This window comes from Phyllopteryx taeniolatus, chromosome 19 (genome assembly GCF_024500385.1).
Source record: "Phyllopteryx taeniolatus isolate TA_2022b chromosome 19, UOR_Ptae_1.2, whole genome shotgun sequence".
Classification (NCBI taxonomy): domain Eukaryota; kingdom Metazoa; phylum Chordata; class Actinopteri; order Syngnathiformes; family Syngnathidae; genus Phyllopteryx; species Phyllopteryx taeniolatus.
This window is the reverse complement of record NC_084520.1, coordinates 1,776,127-1,792,107: the sequence shown is the minus strand read 5'-3', so window position 1 is coordinate 1,792,107 and position 15,981 is coordinate 1,776,127. Positions and strand designations below refer to the sequence as shown.

The 15,981-nt window shown below is 42.0% G+C and overlaps 1 protein-coding gene across 2 annotated transcripts in view; it reads right to left on the bottom strand.

Moving 5' to 3' along the window:
• Positions 1–15,981, bottom strand: part of ryr2a (ryanodine receptor 2a (cardiac)) — a 325,067-nt gene that overhangs the window by 128,853 nt on the left and 180,233 nt on the right. For both annotated transcript variants that reach the window (XM_061755631.1, XM_061755632.1), the window contains exons 58-63: positions 10,033–10,122; positions 9,351–9,488; positions 8,154–8,231; positions 7,893–7,968; positions 942–1,065; positions 61–176 (exon numbers count right to left, since the gene is read on the bottom strand). In XM_061755631.1, the coding sequence (XP_061611615.1) occupies positions 61–176; positions 942–1,065; positions 7,893–7,968; positions 8,154–8,231; positions 9,351–9,488; positions 10,033–10,122 (622 nt within the window). The remainder of the gene's footprint in view (positions 1–60; positions 177–941; positions 1,066–7,892; positions 7,969–8,153; positions 8,232–9,350; positions 9,489–10,032; positions 10,123–15,981) is intronic.

The following is a 15,981-nucleotide window of genomic DNA, read 5'->3' as shown; positions in this document are numbered from 1 at the left end:
CGACTAGACACTGCTTTTATCAAGCAGTGCTGTTATGAAATTAAGATTGAAGAGTCTCACCAAACTCCAGCATGTGATCATGGGCCTGGTCTACATAGTCGATGAGCTGCTCAAGGAAGGTGTAGGCAAATCGTTTCTCTATGGCTGGTGTGTCCAATTCCTGCGACTTCACACCTCTGAAAACAAAGAGTCTCACTACTGATATTGTTGGTCATGAATTTCAACAGAAGGTTAAAGTGTGGCCAATGCTATTAAGGGCAGCACAGTTCACAAGGCAAACGTTTTTTTGTTTTACATCTCGCACACGTAATCCCGTTTACCACAATGTTGGGACAGTTGGGTTTTCTATTTATCAATGATTAATATTTTCATGCTCTAAATCTTTTCCATTGTTGTATTTGGATAGACAGTGCATTGGCTGTATGAGCCAGTACTCAGGATGACCCACGCAGTACACAAAAAGCTATAAAAGATTTAATAAATAAAAGTCTCTATCCCCAAACCAGAAGTAATGCGCAACCAAATGTAACTGATGATGTATTACTTGGGCTGAAATGTGAGAACCAACAATGTTCTTCAGGTCATCCACTGCCGGAAAAGGCAAAGAGGTTGAAGGAGTAGTACTAGCAATCTTAACACACCTCACACCACAGGATAATCTGACAGGATAATCTTAAAAGCCATTAGAAAATCAATTTTTGCTGACTTTGTTGTGAAGGGGGAAATCAGGCTCAAACTTGTCCAGATTAGGATCATTCCACCTGTGATGAGAACTCCTTAGAGGTTCATATAACTTCAGTTTGAAAGCAAGTAAATAATGTCAGAATGTCATTGCATGTTGGCTTGTGTTAAAAAGTTCAAACGCATGATAAATCCCAAAGAGGAGTTGGTTAATATATGTGATACCATCTTTCAGATGTGGGTATAAATAAATGTCCTACCTTGACACAGTGTAACCATTGATCTGGAGGAACTTGAGGATGTCTAGTGCTTTTTGTCTGTCTTTTAATTTCTCTTTGGCAGTCAGTGTATCAAAGGGAACTAGTAAGGGGTCATTTCGTCCGCCTGGAATACAGAGACAGCAAGTCAGATACACTCCAATATAAAGGCTGATTGAAAAGTAACTCCCTATTTTAAAATACTTAGAATGTATTCATATGTTGTAATATTCTTCTAATTTTTTTGTGTATGTTCCATGAGGAGCAAGTGTATTCCATAAGGAGCACGTGTACTCTACCAAACCAACGACTTTGAAAGACCTTGAAGGGCGAATACGAGAAGTTATGTCTTCCATCCCACAAGAGTTCCTTGAGAAATTAGTTAATGCGGTTCCCAGGCGGCTAATGCTGGCGCCCATATCGAATTTTAAATAAAAGTCCATGCAATACACTTTCTTCTCATGTTCATTTCTTGTAAGAATTATAGTTCAGAAATAAATTACAAGTACTTAAAAATAGAGAGTTACTTTTCAATCACCCTGTACATTATATTGCCAAAAGTATTCACTCACCTGCCTTGACTCAGATATGAATTTGAGTTACCGTAATTTCTCATAATACGCATGCCCCCCCCCCAAAAAATTGTCAAAAGTCAATAGTGCGCATTATACATAGGTATAGGAGAAAATGAAAAAGACTTTCCCATTTTATAAATGTATGCCGCCATCTAGAGGTTATGAAAAAGCTGCACACTTTCATTCTAGAGGTTATGAAAAAGGAGTAGCCTACACTTTCATTCCAATATGACAGGGGTACATATGACTGCATATATGTACAATTGTGCTCATAAGTTTACATACCCAGGCAGAATTTGTGAAATATTGTTGTTGGTTTTTTTTTGTGTGTGTTTTTTTTTATAAATACGACTGATGACTGAACAACAACCATCATTAATTTCTTTATGGTTATGTTTTGTTGAATGATAATGCTTTTCTGAAATGCTTGACAGATTAATTTGAATGCCATTAAAATAAAATTAAATGTGTTTCGCCTGGTCCTTCATGTTTTCTTTTAAGAATTGTACCCATCTTACAAATTCTGCCTGGGTAAGCAAACATATGAGCACAACTGTGTGTTTTCTCATGTACTAAATACTGTAAAGGTAGGGCTGTGAATTTCAAAATAAGAGCAAGCAAATAAAAATAAAGTATTATGTGTTCAAATAAAGAGGTTAAGTTCAGAATAATTCTTTGAAAAAACAAAAAAAATACAGATAATCATATGGGTAGAAGCAAAATCATGCATTGTAAAAATGCATTATACATAGGTTGAAGGGTTTTCCAGAATGTTGAGGTCAACTTTGGTGGTGCGTATTATACATGGTAGCGTATTATACACGAGATATTACGGTACATCCCATTTAATATGACATTGGTCCACCCTCTGCAGTCCTAACATGTTAAACTCGTCTGAGAATGTTTTCCACAAAGTTTAGGAGTATGTTTATGGGACTTAATGACCATTTTTCCTGAAGCGCATTTGTGAGGTTACACACTGATGTTGGACAAGAAGGTCTGGCTCTCAGTCTCCGCTCTATTTAAGCTCTATTTAAGAGTTCTGTAGCGTTGAGGTCAGGATTGTGCAGGCTCGTTAAATTCATCAACGTCAGTCTCTCATCCATGTCTTTAAGAACCTTGATTTGTCCACTCATGCACAGTCATGTTGGAACAGGAAGGGGCCATCGCCAAACTGTTCTCACAAAGTTGGAAATCTCCAAAATATTAGCCCCTGAGCGCCAGTGAAAGGAACACTTGAATGCTTTAGCATACCGAGAGATTTTGGACAGTCACAGTTTGAGGATTACCCCTTCCTCTTCCAGTATGTCTGTGCACCAGTGCATAAAGCAAGGTCTATAAAGACATGGATGAGAGAATGAACATGGAGTCCTGCACTCTACCAGATAGAACAGTGACCCAGGCCTTCTCATCCAACATCAGTGTGTTACCTCACACACACACAGAAATATCAGAATTTGCACATTCACTTTTTATGTTCATGCTGTGGCAAATCAGAAAAAAAAATCTGAAATACTATTTCCTCAGGACTTGAGTAATTATTTCACTTTGTACATTTTACTCAAGTATTTTTGGGGGAGGACTACCTTTTACTTTTACTTGAGTCACATTATTGTCAAGTATCAGTACTCTTACTTGAGTAAAATATTTGGCTACTCTACCCACCTCTGGTGCGGACATCCTCTATTGCTACTCTTATTTTTAAGCAACATTTTTGCTCATCAGATCAGCCAGTGCCTTAGGTGTTGCAATGGTCTTTTGTATTTTCGCGTTGAGGTGCTGTGGGTCGTGGCCATGGTTGTGGTCCCAGCAGAACCATGAAAAATTAACAAAATACAGATAATACTTCATTTTGATCATATGGGCAGAAGCTAAATCATCCATCTATCCATTTTCTACCGCTTATCCGAGGTCGGGTCGCGGGGGCAGTAGCTTTAGCAGGGATCCCCAGACTTCGCTCTCCCCAGCCACTTCATCCAGCTCTTCCGGGGGGATCCCGAGGCGTTCCCAGGCCAGCCGAAGGATGTAGTCTCTCCAGCGTGTCCTGGGTCGTCCCGGGGTCTCCTCCCAGTGGGACGTGCCCGGAACACACCAGGGATCAGATGCCCCAGCTACCTCATCCGGCTCCTCTCGATGTGAAGGAGCAGCGGCTCTACTCTGAGATCCTCCCGGATGACCGAGCTTCTCACCCGATCTCTAAGGGAGAGCCCGGACACCCTGCGGATGAAACTCATTTCGGCCGCTTGTATCCTGGATCTTGTTCTTTCGGTCACGACCAGGGTAGGAAGGTAGATCGACCGGTAAATTGCCTTGCCACCGAGGAGCTTTTTAACCACCTCGGTGACCTCAACTCAGAGATAGGAGAGCCTGCCTCAGAGAACCCAGACTCTGCTCCCTCATGGGAAGGCGTGTCGGTGGAATTGAGGAGGTCTTCGAAATATTCTCCCCACCGGCTCACAAGCCGAGTCGAGGTCAGCAGCGCCCCATCCCCACTATACACAGTGTTGATGGTGCACTGCTTCCCCCTCCTGAGACGCTGGATGGTGGACCCGAATTTCCTCAAAGCCGTCCGGAAGTCTTTCTCCATGGGCTCACCGAACTCCTCCCATGCCCGAGTTTTTGCTTCAGCAACCACCAAAGCTGCCTTCCGCTTGGCCAGCCGGTACCCATCAGCTGCCTCAGGAGTCCCACAGGCCAAAAAGGCCTGATAGGACTCCTTCTTCAGCTTGACGGGATCCCTCACCGTTGGTGTCCACCAACGGGTTCGGGGATTGCCGCCACGACAGGCACCAACCACCTTACGGCCACAGCTCCGGTCGGCCGACTCAGCAATGGAGGCGCGGAACATGCTCCACTCGGACTCGATGTCACCCGCCTCCCCCGGAACATGAGCAAAGTTCTGTCGGAGGTAGGAGTTGAAACTCCTTCTGACAGGGGATTCCGCCAGATGTTCCCAGCAGACACTCACAATATGTTTGGTCCTGCCACGTCGGACCGGCACCTTCCCCCACCATCGGAGCCAACTCACCACCAGGTGGTGATCAGTTAACAGCTCCGCCCTTCTCTTTACCCCAATGTCCAAGACATGCGGCCGCAAGTCCGATGACACGACCACAAAGTCGATCATCAAACTGCGACCTAGGGTGTCCAAGTGCACGTGTGGACACCATTATGCTTGAACATGGTGTTCGTTATGGACAATCTGTGATGAGCACAGAAGTCCAATAACAGAACACCGCAAAGGTTATGATCGGGGGGGGGCCGTTCCTCCCAGTCACGCCCTTCCAGGTCTCACTGTCATTGCCCACGTGAGCATTGAAGTCCCCCAGCAGAACGATGGAGTCCCCAGCGGGAGCGCTCTCCAGCACCCCCTCCAAGGACTCCAAAGAGGGTGGGTACTCTGAACTGCTGTTTGGTGCATAGGCACAAACAACAGTCAGGACCCATCCCCCCACCCGAAGGCGGAGGGAGGCTACCCTCTTGTCCACCGGGGTGAACCCCAACGTACAGGCGCCGAGCCGGGGAGCAATAAGTATGCCCACACTTGCTCAGCTCCTCTCACCGTGGGCAACTCCAGAGTGGAAGAGAGTCCAACCCCTCTCGAGAGGACTGGTACCAGAACCCAAGCTGTGCGACCTCACACACCAGCTCGGGCTGCTTCCCTGCCAGAAAGGTGACATTCCACGTCCCTCGAGCCAGCCTCTGTACCCGGGGATCGGATCGCGAAGGTCCCCACCTTCGGCCACCGCCCAGCTCGCACTGCAACCGACCCCTATGCCCCCTCCCACAGGTGGTGAGCCCATGGGAAGGGGGACCCACGTTACCCTTTCGGGCTGTGCCCAGCCGGGCTCATGGGTGCAGGCCCGGCCACCAAGCCTTCAAGCCACACCTTCAGGCCTGGCTCCAGAGGGGGGCCCCGGTGACCCCCGTCCGGGCAAGGGAAACCTGATTCCATTTATTGTACTCGTCATAGGGGTTTTTGGAGCCGTGCTTTGTCTGGTCCCTCACCTAGGACCTGTTTGCCATGGGTGACCCTGCCAGGGGCATAAAGCCCCAGACCACTTAGCTCCTAGGATCATTGGGACACACAAACCCCTCCACCACGATAAGGTGACGGCTCAAGGAGGGGAAGCAAAATCATGCATTGTAAAATTGTATTATACATAGGTAGAAGAGTTTTCCAAAATTTTGAGGTCAATTTGGGGTGGGGGCGTATTATACATGGGTGCGCATTATACACAATAAATTACGGTATCTAAGTAGTTTACGGATGTTAATGTTAAATGTTTAAGCGACGGAGCGATATTAAGTATTATGTCACAACGCAGAATGAGCTGACTTCAAATTCAGAAATGGTCAATAAAAACGGAAAAATACTGTACTTAATATTTTCCTGGAGGATGCATTTAGGATTAGCCTTTATAGTTGTTAATAGTGAAAAATTAAGTGAAACAGACAATGATTTTATCAAATTCTTTTCCAGAATGAGTGCTTAAAGAGGAGGATGCTATCCATGTGGCACAGCTTTAAGCAGGCATCAGGTGCAGGTGGAGATGGGCCTGGCTCAAGTTGGAGGCCAAACCAAATCTTCTTCTGCTTCTCCTTTCTATAGTCATCTACTCCTCTGACTTCAAAGCAAACCTTGTGTTAATTTGTGTGTTTTCGTGCATTTGGTTGAATTTTTAAGAGTTTTTGTGTTCTGCTTGACAGGTGCCATGGTGTGATGCTTTTAACTTAACTTGTTTTTATCAAGTTGTTGCTTCATTAAATTTTTAACACAAATTGTGTACTAAATAACCAACTGAGATCCACTTTGATAAATTACATGATGTTTACACCAATAAAATCATTCACAAGTAGTTAAAAACATCTCTGCCGTAGACCAGCTGTGACAGCAAGCCACCATGTTTTCAAGTGCGTAAACGATGTTGTCACCGTGCAGCGTCGGAGAAATTCTCACAATGCGCAGCATCCTTGAAAATAGTGAAGAATGGTGTTATATTGGTTAGTGTTAATTATCCCCTAAATAGTGTGAATAGACGTTTATGTGTGTTTATCCCCCTCTTCCTCTTGTTCATGTGTGCTAACTATTGTTTGACTATTCTTGTACCACGAATGAGTCTTGCATCGTGACCGATGAGCTGCCTCGTTGTCACTGACATTAGCAGATAAATTGTTATGACTGGTTGAAATGCATTTCTTCTTCAGAATGCAGATACTACTTGCTTAAATTTAAGCATTGATTTCTCAGATGGCTGTAAAATAACAGAAGGAGACCTAAAACTGTAACTGTAGTTTGTATGTGTCAAAATATAACGGATGATCACGCTTCTCAAATCATGCATTTCCTATTATATTGTGTTTTAGAATGTAGAAATGTTTCCTTTTTTTCTTATACCCATGTATAGTGCACAATATTGACTTTTCACAATTTTTGGAGGGGGGAAATGTGCATTATACAAGAGAAATTAGGGTAATCAAATCTTCAAAGTCCCTTAAGAGCTCTCCCAGCAAAATAACAGTCAGTGATTGCACAAAACCTTGAGGCTTCTGATAGAAAGCATATAAAAAATGTCAGAGAAAGCCTATTACAACATCTCAACTTTATTTAGGGTTAATCGGAGGCACTTTAAACGGTAGCAGGTGTGTGCTGACTCCCATTTAACTTTAATTTGATTATGATTGGTTCATTCGGAATACAGCCATATCCCCAGTTAAAAGAGGATGTGCAACCATATTGTCAGTTGTTTATTTTTACTTATCCTGTTTTTTAAATAGAGTTGTAAAGCTAATAGGTCACATTAGTGGTGGAAAATGGTTAAATCAATTGTACAAAGTTATCATTTATTTGCTAGCTTGCATTGGTATTGTGGACGATTTTGATGGTTGCTTGCTGACCATGGGGGAGAGGAAGATGTCTCGCCCTCAAGAAAATGACTCAGCAGGAATCAACAGAAAAGGGCACCTTGACCAAGGACACATAGCCAGGTGTTAATCTCATAGCTTCACCTTGACCCCCTCCCCTTAGTATGATATGTCTTGTAACTTAGATACCTCCCTATTTCAAATAAATACGGGAGCAACGGAGAAGATTGTTTGGAGCGTGATAGGAGAATGTAACTGAACAATCTCCCACACGTCCTCCTCATGAGCAAAAAGAAACAAGCGTCTTCATCCCTTTGTGTCTATTCTTATAGGTGTTGGGCGAGATGGATCCAACAAACATTTTTTTAAAAAAATGATTTATAGTATCTTGGTGTCATTTTTTACTTCACAAAAACCTGACATTTGAACACGGATGTGTAGACATTTTAGATCCACTGTATTTAATGTTGACAAATAGTCATGCATAAATCCCACAGTATTTTCCATACCACACCTTTGGCTTCTAGATCAATTTTCTTTATCCTGGCCCAGATGTTATGATAGTTCTCTGCGAGCAGCTCTGCCATTGACTGCAAAACAACAAATGTGACTGTTTTTATATATATATATATATATATATAGTCATTCTCCAATTCTCATAACCAACTTAGGTTATCAGTATGCTTTGTTGTGGCAGTGTGCACTTATGGCGTGTGTTAACTAAAACTTTATGTGGATGAATGTAATCATTGTTTAGATAATACATATTCAATACCTGTGAGTCTCTGGACAGTGTAACATTGCTCATATCAATGGGTCTGGGATTGAAACACTGTGCTCCTTCAAAGGACAGCTGGGGAACAAATGATAATTATTTTATTATTACAACAACTTTTCTTAATCCATCCATCCATATTCTATACTGCTTAACCTATTCGGGGTCAGAGGAAGTTGGAGCCTATCCCAGCTGACTTGGGGTGAAAGCCAGACGACACCCTTGACCGCTCGTCAGTCAATCACAGAGCAACTTTTCTTCATGCTAACATTATTATGAGCGTTCTTGACTGATTTTTTTTAAAAAAGGAGTGCTTCACTGTTCTTGAAGCCAGAGACGGTCGGAGAAAGACATTTTATATTCACAAAGGCAGCGGATAGGCTCAGCTAACGTAAATTTAATTTGTTATTTCTAGCAGTCAATCCTCAATTCTTAATGTGAAATATGGGGCCATTATTGGAGCAAAACCATTTGCAAAAGCGTATTTCAGTCCACAAATATGTTCAAACATCTGTATCATGTGTAACATGAATCCACAAATGTGTAACTAGAGCCACAAATGTGTAGCTCAAGTCACAAGAGTGTAACATGAATCAACAATGTGTAACCAGAGTCGCAAACAGAGGACTACAGTCACAAATGTGTACAATGTGTGATCTGTAAATACTTGGGCCTTTATATTCTACTTATTTTTACACGTGATCTTTTCATGTTACACATTATTCTTTTTTACATAATTATGGATTCAAATACACATTTGCAAATGGTTTTGCTAGAATAACAGCCCCATAGTGAAACTTGTGAAAACTCAAAAAGGAGGTGGCAATGACAAATCTGCTCGGCCAATGAGTGACTAGCAGGTTTAGGTTACCCATAATGAATCTGTACAGACAGCTGAAACAATTAATTGTTTATTTTTTTTATTTTTTTTTATGATTGATTAATATGACATTATTTCATAGATAGGTTAGAGCCATCAAGTACACATTTTTAAATCTGACCACTTCTGGGGTCGAACAGGAATAAACAGACTGTACAAGCAATGGGTAAATGTCAACCATGCAATATGAAAGAGAACAGCACATATTGACAATAAATGGTGGGTCTGGGGTATGTACTAGTAGTACATGATGTGCTAACTTGTCCAACATACTGTCGCAGCTGAAAATTTCCAGAAAAAGTCTTAAAACTGTGTACCTGGCTGGCTTGCGATATCCTCCTAGATTTGTTATGCAGGGTGGCAGGGTCAGTCTCTCGTATCCTGTTGATGCTCCATCCCCAAGAAAGCATGGTCTTTAGAGACTCTCTGATTGGCCGGTAATATAACTCTTTATCCTAATACAAATAAACCAACATAATATCAAACGAGGTTTTCCCTAAATAAAACAATATCGCAATCTGTAGAGTCGTAATTGCACCTTCAAAATTTGTTTTTGTTGCATCCAGTGTGGCCAACTCAAATGACATTTTATATTTAGTGATTTTTCTGAACACCCGAGCAACTATTTTTCAGAAAAGCAACTTTTATATTTAGCAACTTTTGACTCATTCCCCCAACAACGAAACACCTGGTGCACACTAATTGAAGTGCAGACTGCATGTTATTTTGTTATTTTTTAGCCATACTGTATATTTATGAGCTTGGATGCTGACCATGTTATTATTAATTGGTAAATCACAAAAATGTAATTTCATAGGAAATTCAGGCAATAGCCTTATTCATTGCATAGCTTATTCCTATTGAACTGAAGCAACTGAACATCACAGGGACATACGATTGCCACTGTCTTTGTACACGGACAATGTCACTCCAAATTTTGAATGCAGACTACAAACTTTGGTCATACATAAAGTAAGCATTGTTGTAGATGTATATTACCTTATCAGTGAGTGCTTTAAAAGGCTTTAATAAATTGTGGGTCCTGGATATTTCACATGCTTTTTCCCCATATGACCAGCCACTTGAAAACTGAAAAACACATTTAAACAAAAAAAGGGTTATGTCAAAACTGAAATTATCAAAAGATAATAATGTTGCCTTTAACAGGCAAATTTAACAAATTTCTCCTCCAAAAGTATTGGTACGGCAAGGCGAATTCCTTTGTTTTTGTTGTATACTGAAGACATTTGGTTTTCAGATCAAAAGATGAATATCAGACAGAACTTCAGAATGCCAGCTTTTATTTAATGGTATTTACATCTAGATGTGTTACACAACTCAGGACAGAGCACCTTTTGTTTTAAGCCACCCACTTTTCAAGTGACCAAAAGTATTGGTAGAGTCATTATTAAATGAACTTAAAGTGAATACCATTTAATATTCAGTGGAATAATCCTTACTTGCAATAACTGCATCAAGCCTGCGACCAATTGACTTCACCAGACTGTTGCATTCTTCATTTTAAATGCTTTTCCAGCCCTTTAATGCAGCCTTTTTCAGTTCTTGTTTGCTTCTGGGGGTTTCTCCCTTCAGTCTCCTCTTCAGGAGGTAAAATTCATGCTCTATTTGGTTAAGGTCTGGTGATTGACTTGGCCAGTCTAAGACCTTCCACTTTTTCCACCTGAGGAAGTCCTTTATTGTGTTGGCAGTGTGTTTTGCGTCATAGTCTTGTTGCATGACGAAGCTTCTACCAATCCGATTGGATGCATTTTTATTTAAATTGCCAGACAAAATGGTTTGCCAACCTCCACAGGGCAGGGGTGAAAGTATCACAATCCACTGTTCGAAGAAGACCTCGAGAGAAGAAATAGCGAGGCCATACACAAAATGCAAACCACTCATCAGCAAAAAGAATCGAAAGGCCAGATTGAATTTTGCAAAGACGTACAGAGATGAGCCACAAAAGTTTTGGAACAAAGTTTTCTGGACTGATGAGGTCAAGATTAACCGCTACCAAAGTGATGGAGAGGCCAAAGTATGGAGAAAGAAAGGATCGGCTTATGATCCAAAACACACGAGCTCATCTATGAAGCATGGTGGAGGTAATGTCATGGCTTGGGCTTGCATGGCTGCTTCTGAAATGGGCTCACTAGTCTTTATTGATGATTTAACTCATGATGGTAGCAGCAGAATGAATTCTGAAGTCTACAAAAAAAAGTCTACAAAACGATTTTGTCCAATGCCAACACAACAAAGGACTTCAGCGGGTGGAAAAAGTGGAAGGTCTTAGACTGGCCAAGTCAATCACCAGACCTTAACCAAATAGAGCATGCATTTTACCACCTGAAGAGGAGAGGAGACCAAATGTCTTGAGTATACAACAAAAACCAAGGAATTGACCTTGCTGTTCCAATACTTTTGGAGGGGACTATATATATATATATATATATATATATATATATACGGAACAAAAATATAAACCCAACACTTGTGTTTTTACTACCATTTTTCGGGATCCAAGATCCAAAACTTTTTCTACAAACACAAAAGGTCATTTCCCTCAAATATTGTTCACAAATCTGTCTAAATCTGTGTTAGTGAGCATTTCTCCTTTGTTGAGATAATCCACCCCACCTCACAGGTGTGGCATATCAAGATGCTTATTAGACAGCATGATTATTGCACCGGTGTGCCTTAGGGTGGCCACAATAAAAGGCCACTCTGAAATGTGCAGTTATGTGGGTCTGGGGGGGGTCAGAAAGCCAGTCAGTAGCTGGTGTGACCACCATTTGCCTCACGCTGTGCAACACATCTCCTGCGCATAGAGTTGATCAGGTTGTTGATTGTGGCCTGTGGAATGTTGGTCCACTCCTCTTCAATGGCTGTGCGAAGTTGCTGGATATTAGCAGGAACTGGAACACGCTATCGTATATGTCGATCCAGAGCATCCCAAACATGTTCAATGTGACATGTCCGTATGTATGTTTGGTATGGTATGGTGGGCATGCAAGAACTGGGATGTTTGCAGCTTCCAGGAATTGTGTACAGATCCTTGCAGCATTATCATGCTGAAACATGAGGTGATGGTCGTGGATGAACGGCACAATAATGGGCCTCAGGATCTCGTCACAGTATCTAGTATGCGTTCAAAATGCCATGAATAAAATGCACCTGTGTTCGTTGCCCGGAACATATGCCTGCCCATACCATAACCCCACCGCCACCATGGGCCACTCGATCCACAACGTTGGCATAAGCAAACCGCTCACCCACTGCCATCTGCCCTGAACAGTGAAAACCGGAATTCATCTGTGAAGAGAACACATTCTCCGACATGCCAGACGCCATCGAATGTGAGCATTCGCCCACTCAAGTCGGTTACGACGATGAACTGCAGTCACGTCGAGATCCCGATGAGGACGACGAGCATGCAGATGAGCTTCCCTCAGACGGTTACTGACACTTTGTGCTGAAATTCTTTGGTTATACAAACCGCTTGTTGCTGCAGTTGTCTGGGTGGCTGGTCTCAGACGATCTTGGAGGTGAACATGCTGGATGTGTGGAGGTCCTGGCCTGGTGTGGTTACACGTAGTCTGCGGTTGTGAGGCCGGTTGGCTTTACTGCCAAATTGTCTGAAATGCCTTTGGAGACGGCTCATGGTAGACAAATGAACATTCAATTCACGGGCAACAGAATGGTGGACATTCCTGCAGTCAGCATGCCAATGGCACGCTCCCTCAGAACTTGTGAAATCTGTGGCATTGTGCTGTGTGATAAAATTGCACATTTCAGAGTGGCCTTTTATTGTGGCCGGCGTATGGGTCACCTGTGCAATAATCATGCTGTCTCATCAACATCTTGATAACCCACACCTGTGAGGTGGGATGGATTATCTCGACAAAGGAGAAATGCTCACTAACACAGATTTAGACAGATTTGTGAACAATATTTGAGGGAAATGCCCTTTTGCGTCGGGAGAAAAAGTTTTAGATCTTGGAGTCCAGCTCACGAAAAATAGGAGCAAAAACAAAAGTGTTATATTTTTGTTCAGTGTATATATATATACAGGGTGATTGAAAAGTAACTCCCTATTTTAAATTAGTTATTATATTATATAATTAATTCATATGCTATATATTTTTCAAAATTTTTTTGTTTATGTTCCATGATTAAAGGAGCAAGTCTATTCTATCAAACCAATGACTTTGGAAGAACTTCAAGGGCGAACATGAGAAGTTATGTCTTCCATCCCACAAAAGTTCCTTGTGAAATCAGTTAATGCGGTTCCCAGGCGGCTTGAGAAACTGGTAATGCTGGCGTCCATATCGAATTATTAAAGACCCTCCATGCAATACACTTTCTTCTCATGTTCATTTCTTGGAAGAATTAGATTTCAGAAATAAATTGCTACTACTTAAAAATGGGGAGTTACTTTTCAATCACCTGCTGTATATATCTATATATAGATATATACACACACGCACATGCACACACACACACACACACACACACACACTCTACATTGCCAAAGTTATTCGGTCACATGCCTTGACTCACATGAATTTAAGTAGGGTTGGCCATCATTTGAATTTGAGCGATTCCAGTTCCTAATTTGGATTCCGGTTCCAAACGATTCTCGATTCCGATTCTTTTAGGGGGCTGGGTCAAAAAGGTTTGCATAGTTTAAAGAAAGGGGGTCCAAATTATGAACATCCGTTCTTCACAGCCCGCAGCATAAACTAAAATGAACATTTGACTCAGGGTTCTTTATAGGCTCCAGCACACCCGCGACCCTAGTGAGGAGAAGCGGCTCAGAAAATGGATGGATAGATGAAAATACATATTTGGGACTTTTATCACGTCAAACGGTTGATATGTGCAAGTTTTACCTTGACTTCTTGTTTTAAGCTTGTGCCCTTTATTTTGAAGGGTACGCACCGGAACTCAGCATTTTGGCACATTTTTGAAAACGAAAGTAATGGAACCAAATGCTATAAAACCTTGATTCCTTTACCTACCCACCAATCGCGCAAGGTTAGTGTTTGTGATACTGTGAGACAATGTTTATGTGAATTTTGTCCCAATTCATTGTGATAAAGTTGCTAGTTTGATCTTTGGTCGAGTTTTAGCTCAATGTTAAGCTTTTTTTTTTTTGTCGCCGGCTCTTACGTTGGTTTGAAGACTAAAATAAACTAAAATCCATCAGGGCAAAACTGCAACCAACCGTTTACCTTGTTAGCTGCCTCAATGTTGGCTTAGGTTTATTTTATGGTTACACTCACCCAATTTGACTTCACTGAAGCTCAGCGCGGTGTAGGCTGAGCCTTGGAGTGGGAGGGAGCACGTCGACACATCGTGAAAGCCTCTTTTGCACAATATGATTTTATTCCAAGTGTAACACTGAGTCATTAATTTTAACAAAGTTAAGACACACTTTTGTTCGCCGCCAATGTTGGGCACAAGCACGTCTTTGTGTGCGTTCTCCTTCGTTTGTTTTTGCAACTCTCTTCTTTGGGTTCGGTGGACTCTAAGGTATTGAAAGTGGGAAACGAAATTTTTAAATTTGAACGATTACGGAACGTTAGTCCCGCTTCCAATTGGTTCTCGATTCACTCGAAATCAACCCAATGGATTTCTATTGGGTTGAGGGCAGGACTCTGTGGAGCCCAGTCAAGTTCATCCATACCAAATTCTCTCATCCATGTCTTTATGGACCTTGCATTGTGCACTGGTGCACAGACATGTTGGAACAGGAACGGTTCATCCCCAAACTGTTTGACTGTCCAAAATCTCTTGGGATGCTGGAGCATTCAGAGCTCTTTTCACTGGAGCTCAGGGGCTAATATTTTGGACATTTCTAACTTTCTGGGAGCAGTTTGGAGATGGCCCCTTTCTGTCCCAACATTACTGTGCATCAGTGCACCAATCAAGATTTTGATGTGGCTGACGGCACAATCCTGAACTCAACCCTCTACAACACTTTTGGATGAATGAGAGTGAAGACTGAGAGCCCGGCCTTGTCCAACATCAGCAGGTAACCTCACAAATGCACTTCAGGAAAAATTGTCCTAAACCTTGTGGAAAGACTTTCCAGAAAAGTTTGATGTTTTAATTGCAGAGGCTGGACCAATGTCATATTAAACCCTATGGATTAAGAATGGGATGTCATGTAAATTCATATCTTAGTCAAGGTAAGTGAGCGAATACTTTTTGGCAATATAATGTATATTATATAGGACTCACATATGAACTTAAGTGACATACCATTTCTCATCCATAGAATTCAATATGACCTCTGTCCACCATTTGCAGTGGCTTCAACTCTTCTGGAAGGCTGTCCACAAGGTTTAGGAGTGTTTATGGGAATTTCTGACCATTTTTACAGAAGCGCATTTGTGAGGTCACACACTGATTTTGGACGAGAAGGCCTGGGTCTCAATGTCCGCTGTAATTCATTCCAAAGGTGTTCTATCAGGTTGAGGTCAGGACTGTGCGCAGCTGGTTGCCAGCCAATTGCAGGGCACATATAAACAAACATTCACAGCTACGGGCAATTTAGAGTCTTCAATTAACCTACCATGCATGTCTTGTGGGAGGAATGTGGGAGGAAAACCAGGGTACTCAGAGAAAACCCACGCAGGTACGGAGAGAAAAAAAATATATATATATATCCCACACTTATTTTGTAAGTTTATCCACTGTCAAAGACATGAACGGTCTATAATTTTAGTGGTAGGTGTATTTTAACTGGGAGCGATAGAATATCAAAAAATTTCGTAAAACATCTTTCCATTCATTCATTATCCGTACCTCTTATCCTCACTAGGGTCGCGGGCGTGCTGGACCTATCCCAGCTATCTTTGGGCGAGAGTCAGGTTACACCCTGAACTGGTCGGCAACCAATCGCAGGGCACATATAAAAAAAACAACCATTTGTACTCAGATTCA